The sequence below is a fragment of the Nannobrachium achirus genome (assembly GCF_963921795.1).
Source record: "Nannobrachium achirus genome assembly, chromosome: 10".
NCBI classification, from domain to species: Eukaryota; Metazoa; Chordata; class Actinopteri; order Myctophiformes; family Myctophidae; genus Nannobrachium; species Nannobrachium achirus.
In genome coordinates, this window is record NC_137819.1 from 22,240,158 (window position 1) to 22,264,710 (window position 24,553).

Sequence of the window (24,553 nt, forward strand, 5' to 3'; positions counted from 1 at the left end):
GTGTAGGAGTAGTGTCCAAAAATGTGTTTGAAAAAAGCGGCCTGACGGTGGCGCTATATGGGACAGATCCATGTTGATGAGATGAGTGTAGACATACTGTGTAGCGATTCGCGTGATTTTAGGGCAAAATCTGTAGGAGTAGTGTCCAAAAATGTGTTTAGAAAAATCGGCCTGAAGGTGGCGCTAAATGGGACAGATCCATGTTGATGACATGAGTGTAGAGCAAGTGTGTACCGATTTGCGTGATTTTAGGGCAAATTTTGTAGGAGCAGTGTCCAAAAATCTGGAAAAACAATAACATAGGTAGACCTAATCAGAAGAGGAAAACCTTTCTAAAACCTAAAAATGCTATCTAGCTTCATGTGTGGTCATCGAGGGAAGGGGAGTGTTACAGTAGTGCTATGGTTTAGGTGGAGTCTGAAGAGGTGAGTCTTCAGCCCACGGCGGAAGCTAGGGAGTGAGTCTGTAGTTCTAATGGAAGCTAGGGAGTGAGTCTGTAGTTCTAATGGAAGCTAGGGAGTGAGTCTGTAGTTCTAATGGAAGCTAGGGAGTGAGTCTGTAGTGCTAATGGAAGCTAGGGAGTGAGTCTGTAGTTCTAAGTGCGACAGGGAGTTTATTCCACAGTTTTGGGGTCAGGAGGCCAAATTGTCTAAGGTATAGTCAGGGTTCCCAGTTCCCACACATTTTTACCAATTAATTTCCAAAACTTTTCCAAAACTTTTCCAGAATATTTAACCCAATTTCCAGGACTGTATAACAATAATTCAGCTCAATAACAGGTCGCTTACTCCTATTCGCAATGCCCAAAGACAGGTAGTGTATGCCAGTGGTTCTCAACCTTTTCAGGCCGTGATCCCCGAAATTATCATGTTTTAACTGGGGACCTGGCACCCTGACGAGCACTAAGAGTTGAGGAATTTTGTATAACACTGTTCTATTGTGAAAATAGCAGATCTACATGCTCACAACGCCTCGCGTTGTGAGCATGTGGATCGGCTATTTTCACAATTTCTGCCTCTAATATTTGACAAGTTCGCCCATGTTTAATTTGTCATTTCAATAACCAAAGACAATGCATAGCTATTTTTTCCAGGACCCTTGATAAATTCCAAAACCTTTCCAGTACTGGAAAAATATTTTTCTAATTTCAAAATATTTCCAGGAATTTCATGACCGTGGGAACCCTGTATAGTTGTACCAACGAGCACAGAGCTCAGACCATAGTTATACTGTAGCTGCCTGCTACAAGGATTTATCATATCATATCATAATGTATTCTATGGGTGATTATAAAATGTGAATGTGTGTTTAGATATAGACTACCATTATAACAATAATAACAGTATAATATTATAATGTATAGAATTCTCTCTCAATGGGATAACTGGTGCATTGACTTGCAAACGACCAATCGCGGCGAAACGCTCCGAGACGCCGGTGCGACTCGGCCCGTCCCCGTGACACGCTTCATCAGCCACCTGCTTCGGGGCGGGGGGGGGGGGGGGGGGGGGTTGCCTAATTGGCACGAGGGGAGGGGAGAGGAGGGGGGGGGGGGGGGGGCTAATTAGAGCGCAAAACGAAAGTGGCAGCCGGGCCGAGCCGTAAGCGTCTGGGATCCATAAAAATAATCACGTCTCCAAAACGCACATTACTACCCGTAAGGTAATCACATCGATCGGCTCTGGGCGAAGGGGGGGGGGGGGGTGCGAACAGCGTGGCGGAGCGGGACCCTGTGTCTGAAGGGCGAAGCCATCGCGAGAACCGGGGGACCCCGCTATTTGATGGATGACTACCCGAGCAGAGTTTGTTGGAGTGTGACGCGCACGCCGCTAGCAGGGCGGCCGCCCACACGGGGATTGCGATTGATCCGTTTGTAACTCTTGGGAGCGTAGCAGATGGCGCAGGTGGATTTTACTGTGTAAAATGTACAGTATACGTCAGGAACTTTGATGTCTGCAGTCTGCTACTTTTTTACTTTGTGCTTACAGTAAACTCTGTCACACCTCAGAGAAAAATATTTTACTTTTTACCCCATTTAAATGATTTGACAGGTTTAGTTTAGATTATTAAAATAAGTATTGGCCCATGTTGATGACATGACTTTAGAGATACTGTGTACCTACCGCTTTGCGTGATTTTAGGCCAAAATCTGTAGGAGCAGTGTCGAAAAATGTGTTTTGCAAAAGTCGGCCTCATGCTGGCGCTAGAAGAGGGCCATGTGAGAAATGAGGGGTGGAGGTTGTGGTTTGCCAGCCAAGGGGTGTGTGTGCAAAGTTTGGCATGGATAGGTGCAACGGTGCCGGATTGGTATCCAGACCTTTTTTTTGTATTCATGAAAGAGCTGGAGGGACAGGGAGACCACTGTTACTGAACAAACACTCTATCTTAGTATTACAATATAAAGCTACTAGAAAAAAGCCCCCTGCGGGGGCTTAAGGGGGACACACGCTGGAAGCGGAGGCGGCGCGGAACGCCTCGTCTGCCGTGCCGATACGCCACTGTTCTATTTGTCCAGCGTTGCCGAGCGTTGAACATGTTCTCCCATGCTTCTCCCCACCGGGGGAAATGGATGTGCTGTGTGGCAGCGCGCCGCATCCAGTTGGGGTTACCGCGCGGCACTTCACGTGCGTCGATACCGCGATGCGACGCTGCGCAGCTGCCCGCGTTCAGTGTGTGCTCCCCTTTATGTCCCTAGTGCCCAGTTGTGTAGGTGGCCACCTCTCCAAGTGCCCACATATCCCTATTGGCCAGTTAAAGGGAATGGCCTACAACCAAACACGGCCCTGACTGCGTGGGGCCCCAGACAGCCACCTAGGGCCAGCCCTGCGCCACCTGCCCAGCCACAGGAAAAGTAGATGATCAGCGAGGCATTTTTGTATTATGTTTTTTACACAATTGAACAACGGACAGTCGGACGCAGAGTTAGCAGAAATGCGGACAGACTGGCTGGTACGTATTCTGATTAAGGTAGTGAGATAATATCCAAGATTTATCATTAACAAAAAGGCACACATGGACACTAATGGTAAAATATATATATATAGTTACAGTAATTTTCTACGCCACCTAAATAATAACACAACCTCCTCCAGTCCCTTAAGCGGCCGTGGCCCCACCTCCCCACCCGGTCTGGGCTGTCTGAAAGTGAGTTAGTCTTTTTTAGGGTGTCAGGCATATTCGCCTATAACATATTCGCCTACACGCATTTGGTCCTTTCGCCTGGCATTTTCGCCTTGGAGGAGAGTCTTTTCACCTACCTGTCTGAGCCATTTCACCTACCCTCAATTCTGCTGTCAGACTGTCCATGTTTGCATATTATCTCTTTGTCATTTAAATATTATAGTGACTGTGACAGTGGTGTTACAGTACATGTCAAACCTACACACGGCTATCCTATGCACTCCATAGTAATCACATAAATACAGAGCTATTGGAATCAGGTGCGCCCAAATAATTAATTAATCTATGTCCCGATACTACATTCTTTGGTGCAGTATTGAACAGTATTGTAAAATGAACACTATTGTAGGCCTATATTGTTTTAACATTAGGCTATACAAAATAGATATGTAGGCTATTAGCCTATATAGGTCTAAGATATATAATACACCTAAATAGCCTATAGAATCAACCTTGCCTGTCAACAGGCATAAAAATCTATTTTGCCATTTTGTATAAAATAAATAAAATTAAAATGTGATGTAAATAATAAATGTCAATTAAACTGTTAGATTCACTTGACACCACTGTCACAGTCACTATACTATTTAAATGACAAAGAGAAAATATGCAAACATGGACAGTCTGTGTGTGTGTGTGTGTGTGTGTGTGTGTGTGTGTGTGTGTGTGTGTGTGTGTGTGTGTGTGTGTGTGTGTGTGTGTGTGTGTGTGTGCGTGTGCGTGTGTGTGAGATGTTCTGGGCTTGTGTTGACCTGAATGGCCCCTGGCTGCACAGTCCTTTTCCGCCCTCTAGTGGCAGAAAAGGTGGTCCTAGCAAGAGGTGGCTAAAATATATGCCTGTATAAAAAATGATGTTTTATATTAATTGTATACGATGTAAGTACATAGCATGGTGGCAAATGTGCCTATAACGTTGCCAGAGTACTGATCAGTACATATGCCAAGCGTGGAACCTCGCTATATACACACACAAAAAAAGAAGAAAAATGGTACGGTCACACCTAATTATGGTTGTCAGCTGAGATTGAGTGGATTCTGCCAATGCATTTGAATGGGAATGGAGCAATTTCTTCTCCAAAAATCAGACCGTCAGTGTTGTTTTTGACAGCAAATTTTGATTTAGTTTTAGTCATAGTCTTTTGAATAAAATGTCATTTAGTTTTAGTCATAATTTAGTCAAAGTATTATTTCTTTTTTTTTAGTATTAGTTAAATATCATAAGATTTTAGGCGACTAAAACTACAGTTGATTTAGTCAACTGAAATGTATTTTGGCAGGCCTTGATGGCATCGTAATGACTGATTTTACACTTGGTTGTGTGCTGAAAATAGCAGATCTACAAGCTCACAACTTATTTTCAGCACGCAACACCTGAGAGCAACGAGAGCAACTAAACATAAAATGATTCTTCTCCTCTAGTCCCTCTCTAATGTTTTAGTCTAGTTTTTATTTTGTCGACAAAATTGTCAATATATTTAGTCTAAAGTTTTAGTCATCAAAGCTTAGTTTTTATTTATTTTTTAGTTAGTTTTCGTCAGTGAAAACAAAGCAGACCGTACCCAAAACCCTCTATCCACTCTACAGAGGCCTCTATCCACCACTGTAGCTCATGCCATGTCCTCCATCGATAAAAAGGAGAGCGCAGAGAAAAGCCGTTTTAATCTAGCAACGAGCCGTTTCTCCGCGGCTGGCTGGGATATTGACGTTTCCCCTCCGCTCCCGAGATGTTTGTTGGCGCTACAGCAGGGTGTCATGCTGGGTTTGATGAATGGCCGGCCCATTGATCACGTGGCCGTCTGGACAGGCCATAAGCACAACATTGTCACATTCACTGTCACCGCCTATTGGCTTCCCATCAGCGATGATGTCCTTAATGAATGACTGCTTCCAACTCTTATGGTGTTTTTTTCCCTTCTCCGTTCCCTTGCAGTTGAACTCCCCTCCGTCTCCCTCGCCAGGGTTTGATAACCACATTTCGTCAGACAATGAGGTAAGCAGTGGTGTAAAGTAATTAAGTACTTTTTACTAAAGTACGGTACTGTAAACTGTAAAAAGTAAATTGTTGAGGTATTTGTACTGGAGTATTTCCAATTTTCTATATTTTTACCTCTGCTTCACTACTTCTCGGATCCAAATATTGTACTTTTATTCCACTACAATTATTTGCAAAACTTTAGTTACTAGTTATTATATTATATTAAATTATAATATTATAAAACATACATAAATTTTTTAGCCCTATTTTATACCCAGGCTATTTGAAAATAGCCGATCTAGAAGCTCACGATGCGACGCGTCATGAGCTTGCAGATCTGCTATTTTCAAACATTTTGTACTTTTACTTTTGTTACTGTAAGTACATTTTGATGCCAATACTTTTGTGCTTTTACTCAAGTACATTTTGAATTCCAGACTTTTCTGCGAAAGCAGAGTGGTTAACTAATAATGAATCTGGTTGAAGTCAGGGACCGTAATGACCAGTCAATAACAACGTCTGTGTGTGTGTGTGTGTGTGTGTGTGTGTGTGTGTGTGTGTGTGTGTGTGTGTGTGTGTGTGTGTGTGTGTGTGTGTGTGTGTGTGTGTGTGTGTGTGTGTGTGTGTGTGTGTGTGTGTGTGTGTGTGTGTGTGTGTTCCCTCCAGTCGGCAGTGTACTCCACAGTGCCTCACTGCGGCGGCTACGCCACCAGCGAGGAGGACAAGGAGCACGACTACAGCAGCATCGGGGAGCTCAAGGGCATGGTCCCCGCCTCCTCCTCCAGCGACCTCTACGCCACCGTCCGGGACATCTACCCCCAGGCCGGCGACGGCGCTCCCCACGCCGCGCTGGACGGAGCCGGTGGAGAGCCGCCACTCGCCACGGACGGCGCGGACCCCGGGTACGAGACCATCTGCATACCCAAGACGGGCGCCAACGGCTACGGCAGCAGGACGGAGGACTCGAACGGCGGCGTGCCCGAGCCCGACTACGAGAACGTCGCGGAAATAATGGGCCTCACTAGTCGCGAAACGTCACGCCTCTGACTCTGCCCATCCCCCTCCTGACTCCGCCCATCCTGCTCCCGACACCCCCTGCCCCCATCCCACTTCTGACACCACCTGATCTTTTTCTCGTGTTTTGTCTCCCCCGTCCATCGCAGCTGGTCAGAAGTTCATGAAGAGGGACGCTTTCTCCTGCTTTTTGCCGCATGACTTAGGGGTGGATATGGCGGCACCATGTAATTTGTTTTTTATCGTATCAGTGGCCTCTTCACCAGCTTTGGGTACTCGTTGACATATCTGCTCTGGACTCCTGTAATCCAGTCATTCAGCAGGGGTGGACTTTAGCAGTGACGATGGCAACAATAACGGTACTGGCGAGTGCAATCGCTCGATGGTACGCAGTACTGAGTTTCCCGTATCAGTATTGAGGTTGATTTATTCTTGCTTGTGCGCCGGTGTCGTACAACCAAGTATGAATCAGGCGTCAACCTCTGCTGGCATATCCCTCGGCAGCGCATATTGTGAATCGAGTATGTTTCATCGCAGACGGATAAAACATCGGACTAAGCGGACTTAGATTACAATTCACTGTCATGCTGTCACCAGATTGACGCCTAGTCGCAGCACACGTATGACAGTACGAAATGCATGACAGCACATCATATCAATGCTTAGAATTCTGTGCCATATGTTCTCTTCTTTAATGCACTTATGAAGGTGATATCAGCAGGATGGCATGATGCCAGTCAACCAGTGTCTTTGTAGCTTCTACCAGGTGAGTCAGGGTCATGGTTTATTCAAGGGGGGCCGGCGGCATTGCCTTTTTTGTCTATTTCTAGCCAGGCTGACATACCCCATCCCCCCTGTTCTTGCGCTCTCTGTCAGGCGTTCTGTGGTCAAGTTTATTTATTTTTTATTTTTTTCGTGCATGCCACAGCATATGGCAGATTAAGTGACAACACATCTGTCCCCTGTCTTAAACAATGACCAAACACTTTTCCACAGACTATACGATTACGGTCGACAGACCGCAGTGACGAGCAAAACGGCGGTCGACTGAGCGCAGTTGTTCTCCAGGGAGGCTGTCTGTGCAACGGCTCCTCTTAAATATTGTAAGATGAAAGATCCGTAATTTCAGTCGTGGGTAAAACCAAAATAGAAAGCAGGACTGAGGAGGAAGATGGTTGCACGTCGTACCCGACGACAGAGGTTTCCGCGATGCATTTCTAAATGCATTTTCTTTTTGTATTTATTTGAACATGCATTATCGTGTGCAATTGTGAAATGATGAGTAACGTCTGTGAAAGCAAGGTAAAAAAAAAGATATATATGAATTTGAATAGAATTCTACGTGAACATAGCTTGTGAAGGATGTGTGACTTGTCAAGGTACGTTTCCACCTCATGTGTGGAACTCAATGTCGCAATGGACACACACGTGGTGAGACCACACTTTTTATTGTGATTTCTTATTCTCGTGATGAAGTATTCTAACTGAGATTGCTTTCTTTGGATATTCTTTGGTCATACTATACTCACAGGAAGAAAAAGAAGTGCAGCAACTTGATTCATGCAGATAATGTGGATGTATTGGTTGACTTTTATTAGTTACTTTTTTGTTTGTATGTTTGTTTGTTTGATGTGTTTTAGTTCATGCTTTTCCTGTTGTAGGTACGCATACAGTACACTCTGTATTCCACGTGGCACCCCTGAGCATTTTGAAGCACAACGGTTCGATGTTATGGTACCTGCATTTGTACAGAACCTCTCGTCTTCTTAATCCACTATCAACTGTGCACAAATTAAAGCCAATTATGACACTTTGGTTCGAGGGTTGGGTTGTGTAGGTTACCGTGCCACGATGGAACTCAAAATATCTGTTGGATATTGTCAATAGTTGCTCTGGTGATTATAAATTGATATTAGAAATAGTCTCCTTGTTGACTTACTTTGCGCAGTGAGACAGCTCTATTTTTGCACAAACACATGCAACTAATGCAGATTCTGACAATTATGTAACATTGCAAACCTGAAACAGCATTTTCATAAATATGTCACCTTCTTGTTGATTTGACTATTGGACGATAGCGGATCCTGTCTGGGTCTTCCTCCTAATTCAAATTGTAAAATCAACAGGTGTTCATTTTTATAATAAAACAATCCACTTTGCTTTTGTTTTATGTGGTAAAAGGGTGCAATGCAAGTAAACGACTCAAATGAGGAGACAATTTTGAATATCAATTTCTAATAAACAGAGAAACTATTGAAAATATCTAATATTATTTGGAGTTACATCGTGGCAAACCAACTACACAACCCAAACCTCTCCCAAAGTGTCGTCGTGCTTTAGATATCGCAATGCTTCTGAACCTAATCCAAGCACTCTTGACAAAATCTGTAGCTCGCACTTGACGACACGCCAAGCAAGGCCTGTAAATAGTTAGAGTACTATTTTAACCAGTTGTTACGCAGCTATGAATTTTTATGTACCGTTTTACTTATTTGTACAATGTGCCCGAGTGGGGAAAGTATAATTTTTTTTGTAATATGAAAGTGCTGATACCGTTGTTTTAAGGGAAAACTTTTATTGAATGGATGTTATGTATACCAGTGGTTCTCGACATAGGGTTCAGAGACCCCCAGGGGTCCTCGAGGAGTTGGAAAAGTGGGTTTTGGAGGTTGTCCAATAAGCCAGTGACGAGTTTGGCGACCATTAATTAAATGAACTCTAAAATGATCCGCGGTTCCGTGATTACACCTCATAAAAAGCACTTCCGGCCTGGAACCGAAAACGGATCTGGATCCGGGAAGCGGGACATAAGCGGTTCTCAATGACCGCATCCTGTTTTCATTTGTTTACAGAGAAATCACAGAGGCTCGTAGCTCCAAGACGGCTGCATGGATATCGTTCTGTTTATTGTTTTGTTTTTTTGTAACGGCGAATGCAGTGCACACACATGATACACAATCCGTGGACTCACGTGCACAATCTACACGCACACGCTGCGTAAAAGGTAACGACAACACGGTCATATACGAACCTATGTTGAATCGCTATCACCAGACCATGAGAAATCCATGATGTTTGCTTTGTTTCAGCTAAGCCGTTCATAAGTAACGCAGATGACAGTTCGAGCAGCGATTTCTCGGTTTGAAAGGTTGCGTGCGAGCGCTGTGGGCGTGATCTCCAAAGCGCTCCTCCGCTCGTAAGATACTTTCTGCTAGCAAATGCCTCTTACGCGTCCATTTGGTTCCATTTGTGCTGTCTGAGAGTTACATTTGACTGACTGATTGAATATTTTTGTAGCAGTTTGCAAAGTTTGCAAAGTACAGTTCAATACGAGTTCCGTTAAGAGGATTTTAAACCCAAGAAAGCCCATGTGTATAGGCCCTACATTTTACACTGTAGATTGGGGCCTCAGTCAAAGATTTAAAACATATAAATATATCAAATGGGGTTCCGCAGTCTAATGCATATCAAACTGGGGGTCCTTGTACAATGTTGAGAATCACTGGTCTCTGCCTGTTGTAATTCTGAGTTGTCCATGGGTCCCGAGATCTGTTTAGCCACTTTCAACCTCTCTCTTTTGGGCATGTCCATATGAGCAGAGATATTTCTTAATTTTAGAAAGAAAATAGCCAATCTATAAGCTTGTATGTGGAGCTTGTAAATTTTTTTTTTTGCTAGTGACCAATGTTGCTGATGAAAAGAAAGAAACGGTACAATGTGTCGGTACAGAGACTAACCGTGAGGTTCGGTACTTTTATTTAAAAAAGAGAGAATTCACCTCTGAATGCTGTTTAATGTTTTTGTTCAAAAGATAAATTATCCTGGCTTTGTGTAAATATCTGTTTCAGCGATATCTCCTCTTTGCAGGATTCCAACCCCCCCCCCCCCCCCCAACACCCCTTCACACACACACACACACACACACACACACACACGCTCGCGCACACACGGACGCACACACACGTTTATATTTCTATACTCGTGAGAACATTTGAGGACGGTGATTTTATGAACACCATTATAATTTCTTTCTTCTTTTTCAACGCCTAAAGCTGAAAATGGACGATCTACAAGTGATCTAGCGCTATTTTCTGGTGTGCGACAGCTGCATGCAGCTAGATACAAATCTGTCATAATTCTAACTCCAACCCTTAAACCAAACGCTATATATCTCTCATCTTAACCATAACCCCCAACCTGAATATTTTCCTATTGTAAGCTCCACAATAGGCTATTTGCACAGCAGCCATGTTGGAGATAGGTTGGGTCTCTTCTCACTTCCTTCACAGGTGTTACCAATAATACTAAATGAAGGCTCTGTTCCATTCTGGTCAAACAGAGTCAGGGTGCTGATATTGTGCATGTTGGCTCACTGGAAACACCAGTGGGTCTCAAAGTGTGGTCCAGAGACCCTCATGGTTCCTTGGGGTTTCCAAAAGTCCCCTTTAAAGGGGTGTAACTCTGAGAGGACCAAATGGACCCCTACAGGTCCACTTGGTTCCATTTGTACACTTGTTATGGACACTTGGTGTATACTTTTTATTTGTACACTTGTTATGGGGGGGGGGGGGGGGGGGGGGTCCTTGAAATAAAAGGTTTGAGAACCACTGTGCTACATGAAATGGAACAGAGCCTTCATCAGTATCATTGGTAACACCTTTGAAGGAAGTGAGAAGAGACCCAACTTCTCTCCAATATGGCTGCTGTACAGTATATACCCTATTCTTGGAGCGTGTAGCCTATTTTTGTATTTTTTCCCCCAACCATTTATTTTGTAACTGCCAGAAAAATGGTCCTCACAGTGTCTATTTCTTAAATTAATGACTAATACACGTGTATGGACCTCACAAGTATAATAGTACAAATATACACAGAAACACACACACATTCACACACCATCATATTTGCAGCCTCCGTTATCTAAATATCGTATGCAGAGTGAGTTCATGTTTCATTAGCCACACGGCGCGCGCACACACGCACACACACACACACACACACACACACACACACACACACACACACTAAATGTTATCAGCGTCATGAAATCCTATTACATTTTCCATGCGTTGCTGCATTAAACGTGCATTTGAGATGCGACGTGCTCCCCGCCTCTATTGAAAGTAAATGACACAGAGTTAAGGCAGCAAGCAGCGTGTGACATTTTAACACGCAACGCTGTGGAGAGTCATTGTTATTATGAAGAAGAAAAAGAAATGAAGAAAACTCATGGGTCTGGTTTGGTGCTTTCTGCATCTGTATTCAGTACCCACGCATAGCTTTGCAAAATGAAATCCCCAGACATACAGTAAATTTAAACCAACAAAATCCTCAGACAGTTTTAAAACTGCCTCAGATATATATTTTTTTTCAGATTAATATTGCCATAGTTAAAAGATAAATCCCAAACATATATTTTTCAATAAAAATCCCAGACATTTACTTTTTTGTTGTTTAAATAAAAACCCAAGACATGTATTACCTAATAATAAAAGCTCCATACATAGTTTGTAAAACACAACAGAGTGAATGAGCTACAGGTACACTTTACTAGTTTGGTATATTCCGTAGGCCTGGTGTGTTAAGCCTCTATCAGAGTCGGTACCAAGTGCGGTGTAGTCTTTTTGAGCGTTAAAGTTGTATGACTCAAAAAGGCTACCGCGGTACCGACTCTGATAGAGGCTTTACAGACCCGCCCTCGCTGCCCTTACAGCCAATAGCATTCGTTTACGGTTGCTTTTCGGGACCGGAAGTTCCAAGATGGCGGATTTGAATTAAAACGTGGCAGTCTACAGTCTAGACCAGCGTCTCTCAAACTTTAACATTTTAAGGTTTTCCCTTAACTCTGACAGTGTACACATGGAACCAATTTGGTTCCATTTGTACACTGTCAGAGTTACAGACTTGTATGGGTCAATTTAGACCCCCATAAAGGAACCTACAGAGTCCCTGGAATCCACTTTGAGAACCACTGGTCTTGACCACTCGTTCCCAAACACTGGGTCAGGAATCATTTGGGGGTCACGGAGACATTTGTAAGGGTCACAAGTAAAATATCTCTTCATTTCCCGGAGAGACGCCACATTTTTCTTTTGGGACTTTTCGGGAGTTTCGGAACCACTGGTCAAGACTCTATGCTATCACCTGAGAAGAGCGGCGCCGTGGCTTGTGATTGTGATCGTTGTGATTTCCACCGAACACTTATTTTAGCCAACGATACGCTCAATAGTCATAGGGGAACGTTTTAGTGCCAAATCTAATCAACACGTCACTCACTCACATTCACTCACGCTGTTCATGTTGCTGTTTTGTTTTTACCCCTAAACACATACAAATCGCTGTCTCTCGTGCACACACACACACACACACACACACACACACACACACACACACACACACACACACACACACACACACACACACATTCCTTATCTCTCTCCCAGACGCACAAACACCAGTTTTTGTGTTGTTTTATTTAACCTGAAAACATTACTCTCTCTCTCTCTCTCTCTCTCTCTCTCTCTCTCTCTCTCTCTCTCTCTCTGGGGTGGGGTAGGGTGCTAGTGAGACCCGTGCCACCAGCGGACAGCCCCTCAGTGACACCCGTCTTTGATGGATGGGTTTTTGTCACATTATATCATACAGCCAGCTCTCCGCCTGGCTCTCTCTCTCTGTCTGTGTACGCATGTAAATATGTTACTACGCGGATGACTCTATTAAAAGATATATAACAAAGTCTCGCTAGTGCCGTGTCTTTTTCTTTTTATGTCTCGCCAAGTCATTATGCACGCTGTATTGATGACGCTGTTAAGCACATGAACCCTAGCTGTCCCTATTCTGGGAAGAACATTAATGATGAAATATAATACTAATGAAGGCTCTAAACAGTGTCAGGGTGCTGATATTGTTGCATGTCTGGAAACACTCTGCTACACCAGTGGGTCTCAAAGTGTGGTCCAGGGACCATCATGGTTCCTTGGGGGTTCCAAATGACACCTTGAAAGGAGTGTAACTCTGAGAGTACATATTTGGTTCCATTTGTATACTTGTTATGGACACTTGTTGTACACTTGTTATTTGTACACTTGTTATGGGGGTCCTTGAAATAAAAAGGTTTGAGAAACACTGTGCTACATGAAATGGAACAGAGCCTTCATTAGTATCATTGGTAACACCTTTGAAGGAAGAGAGAAGAGACCCAACTTCTCTCCAACGTGGCTGCTGTGCATACTGAAGCCTATTCCTAGGGTATGTCCCTATTCTGGGAAGAACGTTAATGATGGAAATAGCAAGTTGTGAGCTTATAAATTGGCTGTTTTCCGTGTAAATATTCAGTATTGAGCGTAAACAGGAGGGGGCCTAAAGTAGAGCCCTGATAGATTCCGGTCAATACAATACAGTATATTTTATTTATTCTTTATTCATTCGGATCCCCATTAGCTGCCACCCAAGTAGCAACTTGACTGAGTGTCTGCCCTGAGACTGGGAGATCGGGGTACAAACCCCGGTTGGGTCATACCAAAAAATGGGACCCAGTGCCTCCCTGCTTGGCACTCAGCATCAAGGGTTGGATTGGGGGTAAGTCCCTGCGACATACTAGCGTCATGTCCAGGGGGTGTACTTGTACATCAAGCTGCGATATATTATAATATAATTCATATATGAATGAACCTCTGTGTAGATTTGAGACAGTCTCTTTTGATTAGAGTAGGAAAAAAGAGCATGGTTCTACATCAGTGTCGCTGTCCATGGACAGTGGTGCTGAACCACACCGTGCACCTGATGATGCATGATTGATATTCATGCTGAATGGCATGAGTGTTATTTGTTATTGCACTTTTCAAGAATGGTACATACAGATGTGCCATTTCAAAACGTCAAATGTCCTGCCATGGCAAGATAACAGATTTTCAGACGTGTTGTGAACTTGTGTAGATCTGCTATTTCCGAACAATTTTGACTTTTCTTTACTTTGGTAGCCTGCTATAAGAATATATGATACACGTATGTCCGTCTGTCCGTTGCTAAGCTCCCAAACCACTGGATCCATCAAGTTCAAGTTCACGTCATTCTACCTACACGCACGCACGCACGCACGCACGCACGCAGGCACGCACGCGCGCGCGCGCACGCACGCACACACACACACACACACACACACACACACACACACACACACACACACACACACACACTACACACTTTCTTTCTTTCTTTCTTTCTTTCTTTCTTTCTTTCTTTCTTTGATTTCTTTCTTTCTTTCTTTCTTGCCTGCCTGCCTTCTTTGATCTTGCTTTCTTGTTTTCCTCTCTATCATTGCGTCATTGTTTTGAAAGGAGCATGAACCAGTTGGTATTACATTCCCTTCCCTTCTTGGAAGGAGAACTGTGACAGGAAAGGGGGGAAAAAAAGAGAGAGAGAAAAAAGAGATGAAGCTAGAGTTTGGATTCCATAGCCTGAAGGGACGGTTGGTAAGCTGCCAGTCAAGTGAGACATTTATTAAATTGATTCAGAATGAATCAATGAAAGTTTTACTCTTGAAGTTGAGACAAGACAATGTGAATTATGTGGGACATAACAATCTGATAAAATACATAGGCTAAATCCATCCAATGTAGGCCTACATCTAACCCAATCTAACAAAACTCTATATCATCATAATATTTTTCATTAAATTAGACTAATTTTAAATGGACAGTCCATGGAATACAACAAATGTATGATCATAAAATTCATATTATTATTGCTATTTATCATAAGTGTAATACATCCCAAGCAACCAGTAGGCGCGCCCGTCCCTCCGGGCTATAGGATGTAGAGTCCACCTACATGGGGGGTGCAGCGTGGGGCTCGTGGAGGCGTGTGCTCCGTGGACCAATCGGAGCGCTGCTGTGCAGCACATGGACCAATCAGCGCGCTGCTCTGCAGGCAGACCGCACATGTTTACAGCAGGCAGCGTTCCGCCGGCACAGGCCCGGGCTCTGGAGAGCACACACACCCCGGACTGGATCCCCACAGCACACTGGATCCGGACTCCACCTCACATGAGCCTCTTTTTGTCCCTTAATTTCCCACAGGCTTCAATTCCACTGCAACTTTTACTTAAGTTAAAGGCATGATACGATGTAACTTTGCCCTGTGTTTGCGCAAAACAAAACAATACAAACCTGAAATGCCTGGATCCCGAGGATAATACAAACCAAACAAACAACAATCCTTTCCCTCTATTCAGTATTCAGCCACTGCCCTGTAGCTATACTATTTGGTTGTTTTCACTGTTTGTTTTGGTAGCTCAAAAGATATCCCAGTCTACAAAAAAAAATAAAGTGTGAAAAAAACTAAATAGAGAGAGAAATGTGTTTCTGCAGGTACCACCACACTTAAAGCTTTAGTGGCTGATGACTAGCCTACTATTAGGTCAGTAGGTCACCGTCACAACGTAGTTTTATGCCTACCTATGAGGGTGAATTCTACCAATTCATTTCATTGGGAATGGAGTGTTTTTTTTTTTTTGAATAAAAGTACCAGTTAGACGCCCAAAGGGCGAGAAGCGACCTCACCCTAAGTGATGTCGCGCATATGGGCATGTGCACATGGGTTCGTGCACATGGGCAAGTGTACTTATGATGCGCTGGCGCTTTGGCATGGGATCAATCTTTGACCAAACAAAATGCACAGACCTGGTTTGTTGTTCATTTCCCAAATATGGAGATGACTGATGTCTAATATCATAGATATTTGACGTCATAGACCACATGAGAATGAGACACTATGTCAATATGGGCATTCCCAGATGGGCTTAATATTGATGACATCAGGGATCTCCAAATATGGGCATAAAAGGGATTGTATCCCTTATCAATCCATACTAGAAGCTCGGCCGCCCTTCTAGTCGGCGACCTGCCAACTCGGGAACAATGTAAATAGGGAATGAATGCCCCGTCCTTTAATGCAAACCTCATTATACCTGTTGTCATAGGACCCGTTTTGACCATCTGTTTGCGTGTGTCCATTTATGCCCATATATGGAGATATCAGTCTGTCTATGTCCATTTAATGCCCATATATGGAGATCTATGTAGGACCCGTTTTGACCATCTGTTTCCCTATGTCCATTTATGCCCAATCCCATATATGGAGATATCTGTATCTGTCTGCGTCCATTTTATGCCCATATATGGAGATCTCTGCAGACACAGTGCCGGTTCTGGAAAACCCTCCGCATATGGAGAATCCGAACCTTTCGCGCCGGATCCGGTAAATCGCGTATCGGGTTGGGTTGAGGCCAGGCACTGCACTACCTGCTGCGGCGGGGAACGCGCTTGCCGAATTTGAAGCCGGTGGGACGAACGGTTCTCGAGAAACGCAGATTACATACACACTCACAGAGATTTTTTGTTGACTCATGTGGCGTACGTGATGTCAGAGCCTTTTATCAAGTTATGTCACAATGAGTCAGCGCTTGCGCCGTTTTCCTCAGAAACAGCCTGATGCCAACAATCATCTCCGCATAAGGAGAATCCGAACGTTTCGCGCCAGTTCGGGAAAACCGTGCATTGGGTCGGGCCGAGGCCCGGCACTGCACTGCGCACCGCGGCGGGGAACACGCGTGCCGAATCTGAAGCCGGTGGGACGAACGGTTCTCGAGATACGCGGGGCACATACATACTCACAGAGATTTCTCGCATTTATAGTAAGATAAAAGAATAGAAGAGGGATATAAACAAAGTCAGACTGACAATGGGAAAAATTATTATTTTATAATTATTTTAAGCTTTTTGTGGTCATTTTTTAATAGAAACACATATATGAATCTTTTTTTTATATCTTTTCGATATTATTTTTTATTTTAGCGTCCATCTTTCAAGAACAAGTTGACTATAGCTCTTTTAAAGTACCAAAAGTAAAAGTACATCACAACACGTTGCGACGCGTTGTGAGCTTGTAGATCGGTTATTTCCTCATAGCCTAATAAGGCTAATGTGTCCACTGATATACTAAATCTAAATCTAAAAATGATCCATAGTTGGCTAACACTATACGTTTTCAATAGGCTAAATGCAGTGGAGTATATAGTAGCCTTAATTCCTCCAAGATGTAGAGTAGAAGCAAATGTAGCCTATTGGAAATTGGAAACACCTCAACATTGTACTCATGTACAGTACTTAAAGGAGTAGTTCACCCCAAAATGTTTTTTTTCCTTTTGATTACTCATGCCATGGAGACTTGAATTCAATAATATTTACATTTTTCTGTTGTATTACAAAGACAACAATTTGATTACAATAAATGTAACCCCATTGATTCCGGATGGAGAGCCACATGCATTTGGGTCCCCATCTGGAATAAATGGGGGTACATTTAGCCTACTATAATACATTGTTGTCTTAGGAATGCAACAAAAACATGTTTTTTTATTTTTTATTTTGTATTGAACTCAAGTCTCCATGGCATGAGTAATCAATAGAAAAAAAGGTCATTTTGGGGGGTGAACTACTCCCAATAAATTTAACCCCATTGATTCCGGATGGGGACCCAAATGCATTTGTGTCTCCATCCGGCATCAATGGGTGTAAATTTGATTAATTTGCTTAATATATTTTTGTCTTAGGAATGCAACATAAACTTTTTTTTTTTTTTTTTTTTTTGAAGCGGTGAAAGCCGCTTTCAATGAGTGGCTTTGTGTGTCCCACGCCCATATATGGTCATTTCAGTCCAGAATGAACAGTTTTTTTCAAAAACAAAATGTGTGTTTCATGTCCATATGGTCATCCCAGTCCAGAATGAACAGGTTTTATCAAAAACAAAATGTCTCTCACCTCATGTCCATATATGGTCATTCCAGTCCAGAATGAACAGGTTTTATCTGTCCCGTACGTCCAGAATATCAGTCCAGAATGAATAGGGTTTTTCAAAAACAAAATGTGTGTCCCATGTCCATATATGGTCATATCAGTTCAGAATGAACAGGTTTTAATTGTCCCGTCCGTCCGTCCGTCCGTCCGTCCGTCCGTCCGTCCGTCCGTCCGTCCGTCCGTCCGTCCGTACGTACGTATGTGTGTAGTGTCCGTCCTGGTCTGATGATTGGATACTTTGAGGATTGGTCAAGCTTCACAGTCATCATGACAATTCGGCCCTCCAGATAAAATCATTAATTCATTCAGAATATAAAGAATGTATAGATCACAGAGTTCATAACTCTAACACATAGAATAAAAGTTCACCGCTTCACTTCGAACCAAGGTTTGATTTTTTTTTAAACTCAAGTCTCCATGGCATGAGTAATCAATAGAAAAACAAAGTCATTTTGGGGGTGAACTACTCCTTTAAGTAATTTTGTATTCAGTCATTTTACAATCTCAGTATTTTTCTTCCACCACTGCAAAAAAACAAATCCCATTCCCGTTCCCATAAGCCGTGGTGGTGCATGGATGGGGTCTGCACTGATCCGTCCCGTGTCTTCCAGCCAGGCGGCCTATCAGAGCAGGGCAGCAGTGGTTGGAAAACAAACAGGTCGGTGTGTCGGACAGGGACTGTGCTCTACTCTGTAGCGTAGCGTTCATATACCGGGGCTTAGCGTGTGTGTGTGTGTGTGTGTGTGTGTGTGTGTGTGGCTGGATGGACAGGCCGTCAAACGGCGAACCCAAGCCCCGCATCCCTGCCTTCATCTGACGGCTCGTTTCGCAGGATAATAACGCGGGTCGCAGTCGGTTGTTTCCTCCGCCGGGACGGGTTGGATATCGGAGGGGGTTTATAGCGCCGTAATGTCGCCGCTCGCCAGCGTTCTGTCACCGGGGCTGAGAGGGGAGGAGCGCCCGCTGCCGCAGCAGCGGCTCTGGCGCGTTGTTTACCAACAGTAGAAAAAAAAAGAAGGAAAAAAAAAGAAAGACAAAAACGGGACGTAAACAAACAAGATAGCCTGTGAATAAATAGGCTAACCGGCCCCCGGTTTTTTTGCGTATTGACATTTTCGCATTTTGTTGTTGTTGTTTTTTTTCCCTTCATTTTGTCGTTGGGAGGAAAAAAAGCCATGCATACGAGGCGTTTGGTGAAACGCTCCATCCTGGGGAGCCGCGTCTACGCGCCCGGCGTGTCGCCGGTGTCGGCGGCGGCGGACGGAGCGCCGGTTGCCGGCATGCCGCCACCGGACAGCCGGGACGGGTCGGCATCGTCGTCAGGGGCCCCGCCGCCACCGCTGCTGCTGCACGCCCCAGGCATGATGATGAAGGTGGGTCATAATATAATAACAACTGTGTAATATAGCCTACATGATGTTTGTGTAAGCCTATTAATACATGTGCAATAAAGCCATATCGGTATCGCTTGCCGAACCCTGCTGGCACTGGACTGTGTTATTGTTTGTGTGCTGTGATGTGTGCATGCATGGTTGTTGCCAAAAAAAGAGCAAATCTACAAGCTGACAGCTTGTAGGTCTGCTGACAGCTTGTGGATCTTGGAGATGCTGCGATCTAGATTTTTCACTTTCGATCCGATTACGTATTACCAATCCGATTACCAATATGGATCATATATCAATACGGATATGATACCCATCCGATACAGATGCCGATCCGATATAGCACAATTATGATATATTTATATGAAATAAGAAATATAAATAATAAGTACAATAAAATAAAACAAAATTGAATGCACATATTTATGATCGGTCATTTTCGCTCCGATCCGATCTAGGTTTTTTGCCTGATAATGGGCCGATATCCGATCTAAAGATCGGATCGGTGGCATCCCTAGTAGATCTCGGCAAGCGACACCCTCTTGCGCTGGTAGTGTGTGTGTGTGTGTGCAAGGAGCGTTGCTCCCAGTCTGAGTTGACGTGTGCGTGCAGGCATGTCAGTTGTCATTGCAGAACTGTCAAGCTTGAAGCTTGTATATACTGTATATACAGATAGATCTGTGCTTTTTGTCGGCAAGCGACACCCCCCTCTTGCGATGGCATTGTGTGTGTGCAATACCTCGCTGCAGCCATGGTCATCTATACATGCATACATTCGTACAAACATACATACATACATGAAATATACATATACATATACATACATACATACATGCATATACATATACATACACATACACATACACATACACATACACATACATACATACATCATGCATACACACATGCATAAAAGTGGGCTTGTCGTTTGCAGGGTGCTGCGTTTACGAGGCTGTGTGTGCACGCCTGCACGCCAGAAGCCGAGACCAAAACAAGCCACAGTGTCACCAGTGACACCCTCGGTGGCTTCATCAGATACGGGACAAAGGGCTGGGATTCATTTGATAGGGCCTTCCCTCCGCCTCCGCTGGCTGCACCGTGTTTATGGCAGCGGGTGGGAGGGTGCACTGCTTGTATAGGAGGCAAACAAACACATGCACGCACGCACACACGCACGCACATTCCACTCTGCATAAACTGCAGTGGTTGGGGGGCTTGATGTCCAAAGACAGGTCTTCTCCTGCACACCCCGATACATTTTTTATGTTTTGTTTTGTTTTCGGAATAGTCGATCGACAAGCTCACAACGTGCCGTGGCGCAACGTGAGCTTGTAGATAGGCTATTCCCGAATAGCCAAACAATACAAATGGGGCTTAAGTGTTTAAACTGTTCCTCTTTTTTGCTGCAGGACCCCCGGGAAACCCCTCAAGGACCCCACTTTGAGGGGTCTCATTTAACCAGTATATCGTCACTGTCCGGCAGAAACCTCGTATCTCCCAAGTTTCAAATTTGTATGTTTTTTCGTAAATTAAAGCCCCGCTTCATCATACAAACAGTGTCTCACAAAAGTAGTGAAAATAGCAGATCTACAAGCACACAACGTGTGATTGTACATCGGCTATTTTCACTACTTTAAATCGTTTTTTTTAAATAATAACCAAAAAAGGATGGTTTTGGAGCTACAGGTTTCCACCCGCCAATATGATATCATAGTGGTTTGGGATTTTTTGTGGGGAGGGGGGCAGTACATGTGCGATACCCTCGTGGCCCACCAGCGGACCCCAGGCCACAGCTTGAGAATCACTGGTTTATCGGGTACTGATATAGAGGACGCCGGCTTGGTGCAATGCATGGTGGGAGAGACGGCAGAACGCTAGTTTTTTTGGCAACGAGGACGACGATGGTTTTAGTGGTCCTTCTCCAAAGGGATGACCTAATTGCCTCCCGCTTCCAGGCTCCTCTCTGGTGTCACATGGCTGCAGATGATGCTGTCTGTCTGTCTGCCATGTGTGAGGAGTCAGTCTGCACTAGGGGTGGGACGATACGCGATATTATCGTTCATCGTGATAAAAAAACACTCACGATAATCGTATCGTGGAGATTTGATTTATCGCGACATCGTCCTCCGTCATGCACTGGGTTCAATTCACCTTTTATTTGCTGAGCTGCATATCCGGTACCATTTAAAGTAACCCTCTATTGGTAAAAGGTACTTAGAATATACGTACTTGTACTTGTCTTTTTTTCCACTCTATCAAATGTCTTTGCCCAAAAAATAGCCGATCTACAAGCTCACAACGTGTCGTTGCGATGCGCTGTGAGCTTGTAGATCAGCTATTTTTTGGCAAATATTCCACCCCTGGATAATGGGGATATTTTGATTATCTCGATAATATCGTAAATCGCTATTTCTTTGGTCACAATAATCGTGATTTGACATTTTCATATCGTCCCATCCCTAGTCTGCACTAGAGAGAGAGAGAGAGAGAGAGAGAGAGAGAGAGAGAGAAAGAGAGAGAGAGAGAGAGAGAGAGAGAGAGAGAGAGAGGCACACAGAAAGAAAGAGAGAGGGAGGGTGCTGTTGTTTTTATGGAGAGGGGATGGCTGCGTGTGGAATGCTTGTGACTGCGTTGTTTACAGTTTTGTGTGTGTGTGTGTGTGTGTGTGTGTGTGTGTGTGTGTGTGTGTGTGTGTGTGTGTGTGTGTGTGTGTGTGTGTGTGTGTGTGTGTGTGTGTGTGTGTGTGTGTGTGTGTGTGTGTGTGTGTGTGTGTGTGTGTGTGTGTGCGCGCGTGTGCATGCGTGTGTGTTGTCATCGCCTCAGTATGTAATGTATTCCGGCGTGGCCGACAGCAGAATGTTTGTGTTCGGGGGGAGCGCTTGTTATTGCACGTGTCGAGGGGTCCACTCCCTTCTTTCCGCCTTATCGGCTGCGCTTAGCACTGCTGTCCTATTATACAGAAGCATGCAACGCTCCACTCACTGCAACATCTCAAACACTAGGAGATGTACTACAGACCCTTGCTGTCGGTCAGAAACCTCTTAACTCCTTTAACAATTTGTATGTTTTCTTTTTTTTTTGTAAATGAATGCCCAGCTACTTTCCCAAACAGTGGGTCGTGACGATTTTTGGGTCACAGACCAATTTTTATGGGTCACGACTTGAGTAAAAATAAAAAAATATTTTCATGAAAAAATGAAATAAAAAAATATATATATATTTTTTATTTATGTATTTACTCAGTAAATTAAAGCCATTTGCTTTGGCTATTTTCACTATTCTAAGATGTTTGTTTTTTTTTGTTTGTTTTTTTAATCAAGAACGGTTTTGTACATACAAGGTTTCCACCCGACAGCAACGGAACATAGATATGGATATATTCTTGGTTATTTAGATCATTTTTAGCATTTTTCATCACAATAAATCTCATACATAACACAGACGCCACTGCAAACAAAAGGATGCTGAGGGAGCCCGTTGGCCTACCGGTCCAGGTGCATAGAGTACCACATAGGCTCAGTGTAACCTGACAGTGTGTCGCTGGTTCGAGTCCCGATCCCGTCTGCCTTTGCTACGTGTAACTCCCCATCTCTCTCCCCATTTCCAGTCTACTGTCAAATCAATAAGTAAAAGTATCAATACTGCAATGTAGAAATACTCTTACAAGTGGAAATCTGGCATGCAAGATGTTTGAGCTTGTACATCTGCTATTATTATATAAGTATGAGCACTAGTGATTCAGAAGGCACCTGTAGAACCGGCCTCAGCTCTTATTAACTGCTCAGAGACCAAAACGACGGCGTCAAACGGGGGCCCTGTGACCTGACGCGTCTCAAACTGGGGGTCCTTGGAATGGGTTAGGGTTATAAACCACAGCTATGACACTCACATAGTGGAGCAACAGTCTCTTTCAACACCCCGCGATTGGCCCTGGAGTTGCATGAAAAACAATATGTGTGTGTGTGTGTGTGTGCACTGGCATGCACATGTATATCGTCGCTGTCGGGTAGATACCCTGTATCTCCAAAACTTGTATTTTGGAAAAAAAAAAAAAAACGCGTTGTGAGCTTGCAGAACTGCTATTTTCTGCTACTTCTGTGCGACACTTGTATGTTCATTTTGTTCAACGTATGACATTAATTTACAAAAAAAGAAAAAAACTGAAAAACATATAAAGTCGAAACACGAAGATACAAGGTTTCTGGCCAGACAGCAATGTTATGTGTTTGCGTGCGTGCGTGTGTGCGTGCGTGCGTGCATGTGTGTGTGTGTGTGCGTGTGCGCGTGGGTTGTGGGGATATTTTACGAGCGAGGGCCAAGGATGTTAAAAGGAGAGGGGGACGGGGCCCGTATGGCCGCCCGCAGCTGCCGTGCAGCCCCCTGTAACAAAGCGGGCAGGACCCCTCCCTCCCTCCCCCACTCCCCCTCCCACCACCGGCCTGCCAGACCCCCGCGGTTGGCAACGGGTGGCATGTGCCAAAGAATTCCGTGAGGCTGCTGGCACTTTGCCCGATGCACACAGGGTGGGGAATGGGCGCAGAATGCCACTTGTTGACTTACTTGTGTGTGTGTGTGTGTGTGTGTGTGTGTGTGTGTGTGTGTGTGTGTGTGTGTGTGTGTGTGTGTCTGTGTGTGACAGACGTTGCACAGATCTCTTAGTGCCAGTGCCAGCAGAAGGACCCTGGTGGTTATATTTAATTGCCACCACTTTTGTTGTTGTCGCCATTGTTGTTGTTGTTGTTGTTGTTGCAGATGTGTTGTGGTCTTTGTAGTTGTTGTCGATGCAGCTGAAGTGGTGGACAGTAACCAAGTACATTTACTTGAGTACTGTACTTAAGTCTAAATTTTAGGAGCAATCTTTTTTTTTGTGCAAGCAGATGACTTTAAAGGACAACTCCGTTGTCACGCTGTGATTTGCCAGTAGTCACTTTTATTGGCACCCCAAAACATGATTTACAAGACTGTGGCGGCTCCTGTTTGACAACCAAGGCATTGATGTGTAGTAATGACAATTAGTAACACATTCATGAAATATTTAAAAGCTTTTGACCGCAATAAATAGTGTAAAAGCGATAGGCTTATGGGCTCCACTCTAAGCTATCTGGGTTCTGCTGGGGAAACTGGACAACAGGAGCATTTCTGCCTAA

The 24,553-nt window shown here is 44.1% G+C and overlaps 2 protein-coding genes across 2 annotated transcripts in view; both read left to right on the forward strand.

The window, feature by feature from the left end:
- pag1 (phosphoprotein membrane anchor with glycosphingolipid microdomains 1) overlaps positions 1 to 7,362 on the forward strand; it is a 114,476-nt gene extending 107,114 nt beyond the window's left edge. The window contains exons 11-12 of the mRNA XM_080735869.1: positions 5,111 to 5,170; positions 5,822 to 7,362. Coding sequence (XP_080591995.1) covers positions 5,111 to 5,170; positions 5,822 to 6,202 — 441 coding nt within the window. The 3' untranslated portion in view covers positions 6,203 to 7,362. The remainder of the gene's footprint in view (positions 1 to 5,110; positions 5,171 to 5,821) is intronic.
- Positions 7,363 to 18,787: 11,425 nt separating this feature from the next.
- The window catches only part of znf704 (zinc finger protein 704), a 109,080-nt gene continuing 103,314 nt past the window's right edge, over positions 18,788 to 24,553 (forward strand). The window contains exon 1 of the mRNA XM_080735328.1: positions 18,788 to 19,397. Within this exon, the coding sequence (XP_080591454.1) occupies positions 19,200 to 19,397 (198 nt within the window). The 5' untranslated portion in view covers positions 18,788 to 19,199. The remainder of the gene's footprint in view (positions 19,398 to 24,553) is intronic.